The 14,879-nt window shown below is 30.5% G+C and overlaps 1 protein-coding gene and 1 pseudogene across 1 annotated transcript; one reads left to right on the top strand and one right to left on the bottom strand.

Moving 5' to 3' along the window:
- Positions 1 to 1,929: 1,929 nt before the first annotated feature.
- On the top strand, positions 1,930 to 8,689 carry LOC106405233 (polyadenylate-binding protein, cytoplasmic and nuclear). The gene is made up of 30 exons (XM_048760408.1): positions 1,930 to 2,182; positions 2,384 to 2,431; positions 2,571 to 2,641; positions 2,721 to 2,874; positions 2,943 to 3,022; positions 3,099 to 3,122; positions 3,191 to 3,260; positions 3,401 to 3,468; positions 4,815 to 4,932; positions 5,009 to 5,097; positions 5,204 to 5,227; positions 5,310 to 5,364; positions 5,448 to 5,518; positions 5,586 to 5,703; positions 5,771 to 5,862; positions 5,956 to 5,979; positions 6,069 to 6,132; positions 6,297 to 6,349; positions 6,425 to 6,542; positions 6,614 to 6,703; positions 6,868 to 6,941; positions 7,007 to 7,124; positions 7,210 to 7,292; positions 7,374 to 7,397; positions 7,489 to 7,555; positions 7,659 to 7,735; positions 7,815 to 7,932; positions 8,014 to 8,093; positions 8,191 to 8,214; positions 8,288 to 8,689. The coding sequence occupies exons 1-30, from the start codon at positions 2,045 to 2,047 to the stop codon at positions 8,358 to 8,360; spliced, it is 2,307 nt and encodes a 768-aa protein (XP_048616365.1). The 5' UTR covers positions 1,930 to 2,044; the 3' UTR covers positions 8,361 to 8,689.
- A 3,846-nt stretch (positions 8,690 to 12,535) lies between these two features.
- Positions 12,536 to 13,866, bottom strand: LOC125588310 (annotated as a pseudogene).
- Between the last annotated feature and the right edge of the window lie 1,013 nt (positions 13,867 to 14,879).

The raw sequence follows: 14,879 nt of genomic DNA, 5'->3' as shown, positions 1-14,879 counted from the left end.
TAAGATATCCACGATTTTAATGTTAGCAATTAGAAAATATGAAAAAGTTATCAAACTACGTAATAGTTCTCAAAGAATGTTACAAATCTTCATGTAAAACTGCAAAACAATCAAACATTATTTACCATACGATATATAATACTCTATACAAAAAATAAATTCAAATATTTTGCTATGTATAATAAAATCATAAAAACTTTAATATTATAAAATTAATTAAATAGATCAAGTATAAGAAAATATGATACTCTAAATTTTCTATATTATTTACTTAATAAATAAAATGCTATTTAACATTAGTTAAAAATCAATATATTTACTTTAATATTTATAATATCTAAAAAACTATTGAATATAGGCTCTATATAATACATAAATTAAAATTCTATTATATATGTTTTATTTAATATGTCTAATAAGTTAGTTAAATAAACCATTGAAATTGTCCACATAAGATTTAAAACCACGGAAAAAATGACAAATGATTACAAAATTTTACTATTTTCTAAAAGGTCAAAATTTCCAAAATAGTTACTTCAAAATGATTATAATTCCATAAAAATTAAAGTAATATAAAAATTCATTAAAAGAATCAACTTAATATATATACTAATTTTGAAATGTAACATTTACATAATATTTTTTAAAAGAATACAAACTTAAAAAAACAAAGCTATAAAAATCAGAACACCTATATTTAAAAATTTGAAACTACATAATATTAAAAAATCTACACAAAGAATTTAAAAATATCAGGATTTCCAAAACAATATTTTGAAAGAAAAAAAATTAATATTAGATATTGTAAACAAACAAGGCAAAACTTACTTTACAAGATCTTTTCAAAACTTAAGGTCATTAAATAAAGCAAGTTAAATGATAACTTCTTATAAATCTATAACCCGGTTCACTAATAAAAACTATGGATTTCATATAATACAAAAAAACTAAAATGTCTCATACAAGCTTTGTTGAATAAATATATTTAAGAGAATATTTTTTATAATAAATAATTAAAAAATAAAATGTTTAAATACGTACATCAATAAGTTAAATCAATTATAAATAAAATTTATATAGAATACCAACAAGAGATTAAAGTATGAATGACAATTTTAAATAAAATTTATATCGATATGCGAATCAGTTTATCAAATAAAAAGATAGGTAAAATGTATAATTATTATATTTTACTTTTATCAGACATATTATCATACACAATATGAATTCAATAGTGTATTGACAATTTTTAAGCATACATTTCATCTAGATTAATCAAGCATCATGATAGGTAATTTTAATGTCTGATAAAAATAATAAAATTGATAAAAATAATAAAATGTATGATAAAAAAACAACTACACTTGCAGTTATATTAAGCGAGTAATATGATAGGTAAAATATATGATAAAAAATATTTACAATAGTGTATTACAGGTTTCTATGCATAGAGAAATTTACAAAATATTAAAAAATAGAAATCATAAAAATTATAAATAAATTTACAAATATAATTTACTCATTTGTTAATTCAAACAATAAATATCTGGGAAGTAATTATTTTGAAAAGAATACTTTGATAAACAAACATAAATTAAAAAAAAAACTGAAATGACATTTTAAATACATTTTCACAGAATATATATATATTTCTATTTTGAAAAACTTACAAGTATTATAAAACAAAAACTAAATTATTAATACAGAAGCGCGAGTATAAAATCTAGTATTAAGAAAAAGTTAGGGTTAATTACTAATTGTACTTGGATTAGATATAACCCAACATATTGAAATTGACTTTGCAGTTATGTTAGCTCGGACAATTAATTGTCATTGGACGGGACACTAGAGTGCTTAAAAACCCTAAACCAATAAAAGAAGCATCCCCGAAACACAACAATCGTAAAACCTTACTTATCAAAAAAAAAAAAAACAATCGTAAAACCTAAACCAATAAAAGGCCGGCCCAAACGAGATTTATTGTTATACAAATAACTTGGCTTTCTTCTCTGTAGGGTTATTTTCTTTCAACTTCAACTTCCCCATGGCGAGTTCTAGCAAAGCTAATTCACTGGGTAAGCGAAAGCCGGAAGATGATTTGGACACTGAACCGGTTCTGAGGAGACATAAATCCGAGGCGAAGGAGACAAAGTCTGACGAGTCGGCTTTAAACTCAGCCAAGGTATAATTTCTGTTAGATACTTTTTAATATATCGTATAACAAGTTTGTGTTTTAGCTATATTTCTGTCAGATACTTTTTAATATATCGTATAACAAGTTTGTGTTTTAGCTATATTTCTGTTAGATACTTTTAATATATCGTATAACAAGTTTGTGTTTTAGCTAATCTTCTTGCTCTTATTCTTATATTCATTGTAACAGGAGACAATTGAAGGACTTGAACTTGATGAAGATCCAGATTTTGTTGAGGTAATATCTTCTTAATATCTGTTGTCACAAACTCGGAAGTCGGAAGACAGACGCACATAGTAGGGATGAAATCTACGCAAGTTAAAAGTCCTTTTCTCCTTATAGTCTTGCTGCTAACACGCTTTGATCCTAAATTCAGGAAGCTGCAGGACCACCTAATAAGAAGCTCTTTCTTGACAAACTCTCTAGCCAAACTGAAATATCAGATGTGTAAGTAGAACCCTTCAGTTTCCACTTTGATCAAACTTACTTTTCATAGACTGATATATCCTCTATTCCATTTTGCCAGCATCGACTTCTTCAAAGATGTTGGACAAGTTGTTGGTGTTCGACTTATGCTAAACCACAAGGGCGGCCGTGTGGACAAACGTGTGGGCAGGCGTGTGGAAAATCGTCTGGGTTTAGGCTTTGTTGAATTTGCTTCTTCTGACGAAGCTAAGAAGGTGAGAGGAGTTTATAGTAATATGATTAAAAGTATTTTTAGCATCTACTTATGATGAAATCATGCTAGGCGCTGAAAATGAAGACCGGTGAATATTGGAGCCGTAACAAGGTTTTTCTTAAAGTGGCAGCTACATCCCTTCCACCCAAGTAAATTGATTTATGTTTATGTAACTTTCTGCTGCCACTACACAAGTTTAACGCTATTGTTTTTCTTGTTTATCAGGTATTGCGTAGATCACAATGTGTGGTAAGGGTTTTAACTATTTGTTATCAATGGCATACATTGAAATTTCACAAGGTTTTCTGATATTCCAGGTACGAAGACTACCTTCAACGGGAAGGCCTTCTGATAGAAGGACTTGATGAAATTCCAGATTCTGCTGAGGTACCTCTTGTTATTTTCTTCAAAAAATTTCAGACACATTTGGCTTTTCATTACACAACTGTAGCCACCTCGTCTTATTCTCTAGAATGAATCTGCTTTTTGTTGTTATGCAATCTAACACACTCTCCTGCTGACTTCAGGAACCTGCCATACCAAAAAAGACGCTCTTTGTGGGCCGTTTCTCTCCCCAAACTAAACCAAGAGATATGTTAGTAGCACCTTTAATCTTGGTTTTAAATGGCGACCGCTTTGAACGCCATGGCGAGTGGCGACCGCTGGCGATCTCCAAAACGCCAGAACCCCTCATGGCCATGCGAGGTACACATGTCGACCGCCTTTGCTCGCTTTTCTTATTTACTGGGTGTCGACCATAGCGTCGCTTCGTTGTTGAGAAACAAACCAAGTTGGTTTAACAGAATTTTGGTTTCTAAATCCACAATGGTTAAGTAAAATAGTACTATACTCTAAATATACTAAACAGAAAGCCCTAATCCATCTAAAACCCTAATTACTTCAACAATAGTACTATATAATAGTAACATGACCCTATCGTTTTTCTTAAGTTCTTGCTTTCTCGGCTAGATACACGGGCAGTAACTCTTCTTTATTTATGCAAAGGGCAAATCTCCAAAATAACACTTTTTTAAGTTTATGTCACAAAAATAGTCCTTAAAAAATTAAAATGACCAAAATAGCATTTTATGTTTTGAAAAATATAAATTTTTTTTATTTTTCTGAAATCTTATTCCAAAACCCCACTCACCAGCTCTAAACCCTAAAACCTAAACTCTAAACCCTAAACCCTAAACCCTAAACCCTAAATCCTAAACCTTAAACCCTAAACCCTAAACTCCACCCCTTAATTCTAAACCCTAAACCCTAAACCTCACCCCTAAACTCTAAACCCTAAACCCTAAACCCTAAACTTCTAAACCGTAAACCCTACTCTAAACCCTAAATCCTAAATCCTAAACTCCACCCCTTGACTCTAAACCTTAATGTCTAAATTAATTTACTATTGGGGTATAAATGTATATTTATTTCTTTTGATAAAACATTAAGTGCTATTTTGGTCATTTTTATTTTTATAGGCTATATTTGTGACAAAAACTTTTTTATTGCTATCCTAGTCATTTTTTCTTATGCAAATCTCTCTTTGACATAGGGTTCATAGGATTTTAAGTTGATGTTCATTACGTATATCATTTTTTTGTTATCTTGTTTTGTTTTAGATTTCGGGTTTTGTTTTGAATTGGTGTTTTGCTTTGGTATTATGCTTTGAATATGTGTTTTCATTTGGTGTTTTATGTTTTCTACATTTATTTTATCAATGAATAAGGTGTTTTGGTTTCTGAAATATATTCTTTAGGGGTAGAAGCTGACTGTAATTTGGCTTTGGGATACAAATGGCGATCGCCATAAAAAGCCATGGCGTGTGGCGAGTGTCGACCCTCCTAACGCCAAGAGTCGCCATTCGAAATTTAAAACCCAGCCTTTAATTTCCTTTTTCTATCTCTGGAAAAGTTTTTGCTGACTGATATCTTATCCTGACAGCATCGATTTCTTCAAAGATGTTGGAGGAGTTTCTTATGTTCGACTTATAGGAGACCACACGGGCAAGCATGTGGGTTATGGCTTTGTTGATTTTGCTTCTGTGAATGATGCAAATAAGGTGAGAGCTTACTTTATACTACTGATGATAGGTAGTCATTTGAATTCAATTGCTTATAATCTCTTTCATACTGCAGGCGCTGCAACAGAAGAATGGTGAATCTTTGCACGACTGTAAAATTTTTCTTGAACTGGCTAATAATGGAGCGACGTACCTTCCACCCAAGTAAATTGTGTTTTTTTTTTTGTTGTTTCTGTAACACTTTCTTTTATCCTATTGCTCGAGTTTTGATACCATTACAGAAGATTAACGCCTTCTTTCTTTTTTTTAGGTATTGCCTAGATTACAAGGTTTGGTAAGGACTTTTAACTATTTACCTCTTTGAGCTTGTTATGAATAATAGCACATTGGCTTAAGTTTTTGATATAATATTTCAGGTTCGAAGAAAGCCTTCCGGTTGAAGGACTTGATGCAACTCCCGATTTTGCTGAGGTGCCTCTTCTTTATTATCTTCAAAATTTGTCAGGCGATTAATAACACATGTGTTGCTAACAAAACATAGCTGTTAAATTCAGGCAACTGCCGTACCAAAGAAGACTCTCTTTATTTCCCATCTCTCACACCAGAAAACTATCATATCAGATATGTAAGCAAAATTTTTCTCTTTGAGTTAGTTTTTCATGACTTATATATTTTGCCCTCCATTTCGACAGCATCGATTTCTTCAAAGATGCTGGGGAAGTTGTTCGGGTTCGACTTATTCTAGACCAGTGTGGTGAGCATGCGGGCTGTGGCTTTGTTGAGTTTGCTTCTTCTAACGAAGCAAATAAGGTGAGAGTAGTAATAATGTAAAATTTATTTACCTAGTCATTTGCTGATTAAATCTTTTATCATGTAGGCGCTGCAGCAAAAGAACGGTGAATATTTGCACAACAGCAGCATTTTTCTTGATGTGGCGAATAATGAATTTGCAGAGAACCTTCCACCCAAGTAAATTGATTACTGTTTTTGTAAAACCATTTGCTTGAGTTTATATGCCATTAACGCTATCTTCCTTTTTTTTTTTTTTTTTTTGTTAATTAGGCATTGCATAGATCACAAGGTTTGGTAAGGGTTTAACCACTTGTTTTAAAGAGCACATACGTTTTTGTTACACATGGAGTGTTCACACGGGTTTATTTTTGATATTGATCCAGGTTCAATGAAGACTTGCTTCAAAGTGAAAGTTTTGTGATAGAAGAAGATAAGACACCTGCTGAGGTAACTATTCTTATCATCTTCAAAATATGATATGTCAGGCTTCAGAAGAAACGCTTAGCGTTTAGTAACACAACTGTTGCCGGGGATGAGTTTGTTGTTATGCAGTTCAAGTCCTTTTCCTCTAAAGATTCGTGCTTGCTAACACAGTTGGTTGTTAATTTCAGAACGTACTCCTTGTTGCCAACCTCTCTCCACAAACAACTAAAATATCACATATGTAAGTAGCATCTTAAATTTCCATGTTGCTTAAGTTTTTCATGACTGATATTTTTTTAATCCTCTACATTGACAGCATCAAGTTCTTCAAAAATGTTGGAGACGTTGTCAGTGTTCGACTTATTGTTAACCGCGAGTGTAAGCATGTGGGCTATGGCTTTATTGAGTTTGCTTCTCCTTATGAAGCACAGGAGGTGAGACTAGTTTTGTTTTAATGATGAAAAGAGTATTAAAACTTAGCTGATAAATCTTTTTTTAACTGTAGGCGCTGAAAATGGTGAATGGTGCATATATGGACGATCATAAGATTATGTTGATGAAAGGACTTGATCAAACTACTCCCGATTTTGTTGAGGTAGCTTTTCTTATGATCTTCAAATATGTCAGGCTTAAAAGAAATGCTTAGCAGTACAACTGTTGCCACAAAGTCTAAAGATTACTTATTCTGTGGATGAGTCTTCTTTTTGAAGTGCTTTTCTCCTTTTGAGTCGTGCTAACACACTAGGCTGTTAAATTCAGGCAGTTGCCACCTCAAGAAGTAAGACGCTCTATGTTGCCAATCTCCCTCGCGAAAAAACTGAAATATCACATATGTAAGTAGCACTTTTAATTTCCTCTTTTGTTCTCGGAGCAAGACTAATATTTTTTTTCCTGACAGCATCGATTTCTTCAAAGATGTTGGACAAGTTGTTCATGTTCGACTTATTTGCAACCTCATGGGCAATCATGTGGGCACTGGCTTTGTTGAGTTTGCTTCTGCTGATGAAGCAAAGAAGGCGAGGAGTTTATTTTAATGATTAAAAGTATTTTAGTAGTCATTTGAAAGTTTGATTGCTGATAAAAAATTCTTTTTTTACTTAGGCGCTGGAAAAGAAAAATGGTGAACATTTTCACCGTCGCAAAATTTTTCTTGATGTTCCTAAGAAGGCTCAAGGCCGATTCAAGTATGTTTATGCAAACCTGATTCCAACTTGTTGCTTGAGTTTTTGATACAGAAGACTAACGCTATTATTATTGTTGATTAGGTATTGCATTGATCACAAGGTTTGGTAAGGAATTTAACTAAATTTGTCATGAGCACTTTGGTTATAGTTGTTTCTATTCATTGATAGATGATACTTTCTTTTTTTTATATTCTAGGTACGAAAACTACCTTCGACAAGAAAGCCTTTTGATAGGAGCTGACGAAACTCCCGATTTTGCTGAGGTACCTGTTCTTGTTATCTTTCAAATTATGTCCTGCTCGTTGGCATTTAATAACACAACTGTTGTCACAAAGTCTAAAGATACTTATTGGTTACTAAATACAGGAAAATGCCGTTAGGAGAAAGACACTCTTTGTTGCCAATCTTTCTCACCACAATAACGAATTGCAGATTTCAAATATGTAAGTAGCACCTTTAATTACCTATTTCGTTCTTGTAGCAAGTTTTTGATGACTGATATTACAACTTTCATTTTTACAGTTCCAAAATCTTCAAAGATGTTGTACAAGTTGTTCGTGTTCGACTTATTGTAGACCACTGTGGTGAGCATGTGAACTGTGGGTTTGTTGAGTTTGCTTCTTCTAATGAAGCACAGAAGGTGATGATGAAAAATAGTGTATACTTATGATGAAGAATATCTGAAAGTAAGATATGCTGATTAAATCTTCTTATCCTGCAGGCGCTACGACACCGGAAAAGAAGATGTAAGCTTATTTTCTACGAGGCTGAAATAGCTGCTACGTACCCTTTCCGACACAAGTAAATTAATGTTCCCTGTGTAGATTTGTTTCGCTAACGCATTGCTTTTGTGTTGATGTCATAAAAAAGTATTAACACTATTGTTTTTGTTAATTAGGTACAACCTTGCACAAAAGCTTTGGTATGTGATTTAAGTATATGCTTTTTTAATTTTTGTTATCAAGAGTCTGATAAGGGGGTTTGATATATTCCAGGTACGAGGACAAGCTTCGACGAGAATATTTGAAGACCGCCCCGAATCTGAAGATCGCCTTCACTGACGAGTGATAGAAAACGATGAAGGGCTCTTTGGTGTTTTTACCTACAGTGGCAACTTAGTTTATAACTTTTTATTATCAGTAAAATAAGTGTAATGTTTAAATGCCTTACTTTGATCTCACTGCAACGCTCTGGTTTTTTTTTTATCACTATGACTTTTTATAACTGTCCGCGACAAGATAGAGGTTAGATCAACTGCTTTTCTCACACTGGGAGACCAGCCCCGAGTACCAAATAACTTCTAAAAGTTCTCACTACCCCTTGTCTTTTCTCACTATTCTTTGTTTGGAGCATTTTTAGTATTTGTTTGAATATGACTTGTTTTTTATTCACTGCAAGCTAAAGATACATCTTCTGATCAGATATAATAATTTGCATTTGGAAAAGGGACAGAAACTGATGCTTATTATTTCACTATATGCACACAACTTAACAGAAACTGATTTAAATTTCCTACAAACCTTTGGGCAATGGAATGGAATGTACGAAGAATTTAAGACAGTTTCAGGTAACGTTTGCAACGTATTGTTATCAATTGGTGAAGATGGTTTCGGAACCAAAAGAATGACCAGCATTTGAAACCTATCTGGAAGACATCAAGCTTCTCAAAGGAAGTTTTTTCAACTCAGACATCGTCCATGTATCTCGGACGGCGAACCTTCGGGCGGATAGCTTAGCACGCAGTGCTAGGAAACAACTGTCCTTTGTCGTTCACATGGATGCGGAGTTACCGATCTGGTTTACAGAGTCAACATGAGTCTGTAAATGCTTTGCTGTCAAAAAAAAAAAAGGAAATTAATATTACATAATCTTTTACAATTATATTTTGTCTAGGATTTTTTTTTTAAAAAAATTATATCAAATAACTATTTCCAGTTAATGTTAACTATTTTTAAAAGTTGTAATTTTCAAAATTCGTCTTTTTCAATATCATTAATATTTTTACAATTTTTCTTATTAATTGAATAATTGTTACTATCATGTTTATCATTAAATTTTTGAAGTAAAAATTACTATTAAATAAAATTTTACAATTTTCTCTGGTCACGATATAAAGAAAAAAGAAAATTTTTTAATTTGTTAAGATTAGAAAAGAATTTTATTTTAGAAATCTCTTTTATTTAATATTTTAGGAAAATAATAGAATTTTTTATTGACACGTTCACAATCTAATGTTTTAATTGACACATATCACAATCATATCAATTGAAATATTTGACGTTAATTTTAGTTTATATTTTTTAATACTAAATTATTAAAAAGTAAAGTTAGTTAATTATAAGAAAAATAAGTTTACTTTTACGTTTTTATTTGATTTAGACTTTTAAAAAGGAAATTAATTATTTTATTTTTTAGATTTTTATACAACTATTTTATTTTTAGTAGAAAAATTATGTTTAATTATTTATATATTATGTTTTATACATACAAACACATATTTATCATATTCACACATACTTATGTACGACAATAACAACAAAATTAAAATTTATGCTAGCATCATAAGATGTAATAATGTTAATAAAAAGTTGAGTTATATCAAAAAATTAAAAGAAAATACTAATGTAATAATTTTCATGTAAATATTATTGTGTTTTGTAAAATATGTGGGAGCTTAAACCTAAATATAGATGTGAAATATTTGTAGCTATTTTTTGTCATAATTTTTTAACATATAATTATCTATTAAAAAAGGAAATTTATTTACTTATAAGAAAATAATAAGAGTATTTTAAAAAAATATTTTTTAATTATGCTTTTAAAAAGGTAATATTATTTATTTTAATGTTAGTTTTTCTTCATGTTTTTATTAAATAATTTATTGTACTTTTAGGGTTTTACAATTCGTTTTTGTTTAACATTTTTTAAAAAAAAATTAATATTTATCTTTTATGATTCTCTATCTTTAGTATCTTTTAAAACAAACATTATAATGAAAAATAATAATAACAATAATAATAATAATAATGATATTAATAATATTAATAATAATAAGACTATTAAATAATATTTATAATTAATTTTTAAGAAAAATCATTTTTATTATTTTAGTATATATATTTTGATTATGATATAGTTTAACACATATCACATTTTTAAATATATAACTACCATTTGTCACAATCATGTTAATTAGCAATTTTAGAAAAGAAAAATTATAGTAAATAAATTGTTTTCAAATCTATTTTTAGGATTTTTATAAAGGAAAAATTCTAAAAATATTACTACTAAATATTTTTTATAAATCGTTTTTGCTATTAAATAATTTTTAAAAGTAGTTTTTTCAAATTCGTTTTTATTATCTTATTATATATATTTTAATCATTATATATTTAAACACATGTCACACATTATTAGAAGGAAAATTATAATCAAAAAATCTTTTGCAATTATCTTTTTATTAGGATTTTAAAAAAGGAAAATTACCATTAAATAATATATAATAAGATTTTTAGTAAAATTTATTTTTGTTAATATCTTAGTATACATATTTTTAATTATCAGATAGATTAACACCTGTCACAATCTTAAATATGTAATTGTTATGTGTCACGATCATGTTAATTAGCAACTTTAAAAAACCAAGCTTTATATAATAAGATATATTTTAATCGTTATATATTTAAACACATGTCACACATTATTAGAAGGAAAATTATAATCAAATAATCTTTTGCAATTATCTTTTTATTAGGATTTTAAAAAAGGAAAATTGCCATTAAATAATATATAATAAGGTTTTTAATAAAATTTGTTTTTGTTAATATCTTAGTATATATATTTTAAATTATGAGATAGATTAACACGTGTCACAATCTTAAATATGTAATTGCTATGTGTCACGATCATGTTAATTATTAACTTTAAAAAACCAAGCTTTATATAATAAGATGCTCTAGAATTCTTTGAAATGGAATTCATTTTTATTTTTATCAAATTAAATAAAACATAATGTTTACCCTCTTGTTAACAAATATGAGTGTTTAAATTTAGTTATTTATAATATTATGGATTACTAATTTCTATTATGTAAAAACTATTATAATTATTAACTTAATATGTTTACAAAATATTTTAAATAGTATTAACCAAAATATCTTCATGTTAGATAAAAACTAATATCTAATAATATAAATAAAATCCATAAAATACTTTTAAAAAAAATAAATTTATGGTATTTTGGTATTTTGATATTTTGATATAAAACCGAATAAACCGAAACAGACGGTATATAAACCAAACCAAAGTAAATATGGTTTTAATATGGTAGCTATTTTTCATAAACCAAAATATCGAAAAACCGGAAAAATCGAATCGAAACCGAACCGGTATCCGGATTGAACACCACTAGATGGACTGGATCATTTTTTATTAAAAATGGTGGAACTAAAATATGATTAATATATTATGGGTTGATCAGATTAGACATTTAACAAATTATAACACAAAAACTATATTTTTTCCACCGAACACATTCTTGAAAAAATTGAACAGTATTGTTCCCACAGTTGAATTATTTTGACATTTATCTTCTATATGGTTTTGAAAAGTTTCAGATCAACCATTGAATTGATACATGTCATTTTAATGCTTTTAGTTGTTTTGTTAAGAAAAACTTTTATTTTTGTAATTTAAAGTCGTTTTAAAAAATTCAAAATATAACATATAAGAAAAAATCTAAAATATAAGAAAAATAAAATATATATGGTTTCCTTATTTTTGTAATTTAAAGTTGTTTAAAAAATTAAATATAACATATATAGTTTCCTCATTTATGTAATTTCAAAGTCATTTTTTAAAAAATCAAAATATAACATATAAGAAAAAAAATCTAATTTTTTATTATATGGTTAATGTGATTGTTTAATCTTTTTAATAATATAAAATTAAACAAAAAATGAAGAATGATGCAAAAATTGTTATCAAATCTTTATTATTCATAGTCATTAATTATCATATATATATATATATATATATGTTAATCATATTAGGTAATTCTGTAGCTTTTATTTAAGGAAAAAATACACATTTCTTATACTTTGGGTTATATAATGTTGTTAGTATATTTTTAAACTATACTTTATATTATATGCTCTAGAATTCTTTGAAATGAAATTTAGAAAGCATTTAGAAGTGTCACCTAGACTTGGGGTTTTTTTTTTAATTACTACAAAATTAAGGTTCTAATTTTTTAAATGCTTCTCAATTAATATATAGGGGATAACATAAAACGATTTGTAACACCTTGCTGGTACATAAACAATCTTGCCTGCATCCGTGATACCAATTAAGTTGCAAACTATTTTCAAACTCTGATCATAGTAATGAAAAGGCACAAGAAAGGTTTTAGGAGACCAAACATGTTTCTCTGCATCCTGTAAAATCCACAATGTCATGCTATGACCTGGACTATTACTTCTAAGACAACCGAACATTCCCTGATATATGAGTACAGAAGAATACCCAAAAACATTTCACGGATATTTTATCATACGGAACTTTTCAGATCTGACATCAAAGCTCATTATAAACCCAATTCTATCTGTCTTGTCAGTATATGCTGTATAATAAATAAAGCCGTTAGTGCATATATAGGCAGGGTAAGAGTAAACATAATGCTTATGGTTGGTTTTGATCCTTCTCCATGATTCTTGAGCTGATCCCAATGTTAAAACACAACCCTCGTCAGTGGTTTCACCAAAACGAATGCACAAAACTTTGTATTTAGCATCAGTTGGATCATATCCTAATAAGAATGTTGCATACTTCCATTTTTTCGGGTTTGGTTAGGGTGTACAACTTTCTCGTTGTAGGGTTCCAGATTATGAGTTTTTTTTGCTTTTTGAAAGAAGCAGATCAAGTCGTGGACAGATGCTGTAGATGCAAAGATCAGATGGACGTTCTGATACAGACGCAAGTACAACAGCGAATGAAGCAGAGTCTGCAACAGAGAAGTGTACGTGTAGATGAACAAATCAAGATGAAGATTGCGGCTTGAAGAATGGATTGCGGATCAAGGCTAAGTTGATACGAAGATATCTTGGGGAGCAAGCTTGAAGAGATTCACCTTGGATAAGGGAGATCTCACGATGAAAGTTTTCTAAAAGACTTTGGAGAGGTTTTAGGGAACTTGCTTTATTTGGGTAGATAGGGAATATTGGGTAGATAGGCGTGAATAGCCGACTTGGCTGTATTGTATATATAGTCAAACTCGATATGTGGATTAGGGTTGTCGAGAGAATTGTATTCTTAGCATAAGAGTGGAGTTCGCTAAGCTTGTAAGCGAGCGAATAACACTAAGGGCTAAGGGGTAGAGGTTCTAGAGATCTTGTATTCGATCTTAGGACGTGTGAGGCTAGGGGAGCAAGTCAAGAAGGGTCTTGATCTTGTTCGAGTTCTGTTTAAAGAGATACTTGTAAGTTCGCTTTAAAAGAATACTAGTAATAACACATATCTTTGTAGAGATATTCTCTGGTGTACTATGTGCTTTTACTCTATGAGTTTGTTCTTGCATTTACAAGTGGTATCAGAGCAGTCACCCGTTCAATTATATAACAGGTGAGATCATGCGGAAGAAATTGAGAACTATCATGAGCTGGTGTCAAGCACAAGGGTGATGTTGGATGGATCCAACTACGGACTTTGGAAGTCACGAATGAGGTCTATCATTCGAGGGATTGATGCCATGGCGTGGAAATCTGTGACAACTGGATGGTCAGAACCAAAGGCTAAGGACGAGAATGGTGTTGAATTCAACAAAGAAGAAGAACTTTGGACCGAAACATAACTCAAGATGGCGAAGTTCAACTCCAGAGCACTTTCAGTTATACACGCCAGTGTTACAAAGAATTACTTTGAGCTGATTAAAGGATGTAAGACTACCAAGGAAGCATGGGAAATATTGCAAACTCACTTCGAAGGAACGTCAAAAGTGAAGAGATGACGACTGGATTATCTAGCATCCAAGTTTGAGAATCTCAAAATGGGAGAAAGTGAATCAGTTGAAGAATTCAGCTCACAGCTCAGTGGCATAGCTCAGGAATCCTTGGTATTGGGAAAGAAATACAAGGATAAGAAGCTGGTCAAGAAGTTTCTAAGGTGTTTACCATCTAAGTATACCGCATACAAGGCAACTATGTCAGTCTCACTAAACACAGATGAGATAAGCTTTGATGAAGTAGTAGGGATGCTGAGAGCACATGAAATGGAGATTGACGGAGGAAAGAAAGGAAAGGGAGTTGCACTGGTATCACAAGATTCAGATGACAAAGAAGATGACGATGATCCAGTAAGTATGCTTGTTAGGCGATTTGACAGAGTCCTTCATAGATCCGAATCAGGTCAGAGAAGAGGAATTACATCACAACGTGCTGCAGAAGGTGAGAAACGAATATCTGAGTCAGAAAAGAACGATCATAAGAGGTTAAGTGTCATGAGTGCAAGGGGTATGGACATTACAAAACTGATTGTCCAACTGTTCGGAGGAGATAAATCAAGTGCTACAAGTGCAAAGGAATTGGACACACT

Source organism: Brassica napus, chromosome C6, assembly GCF_020379485.1.
Source record: "Brassica napus cultivar Da-Ae chromosome C6, Da-Ae, whole genome shotgun sequence".
Taxonomy (NCBI): Eukaryota; Viridiplantae; Streptophyta; class Magnoliopsida; order Brassicales; family Brassicaceae; genus Brassica; species Brassica napus.
Note: the sequence above shows the minus strand (reverse complement) of the source record. Positions and strands in the feature narration are given on the sequence as shown.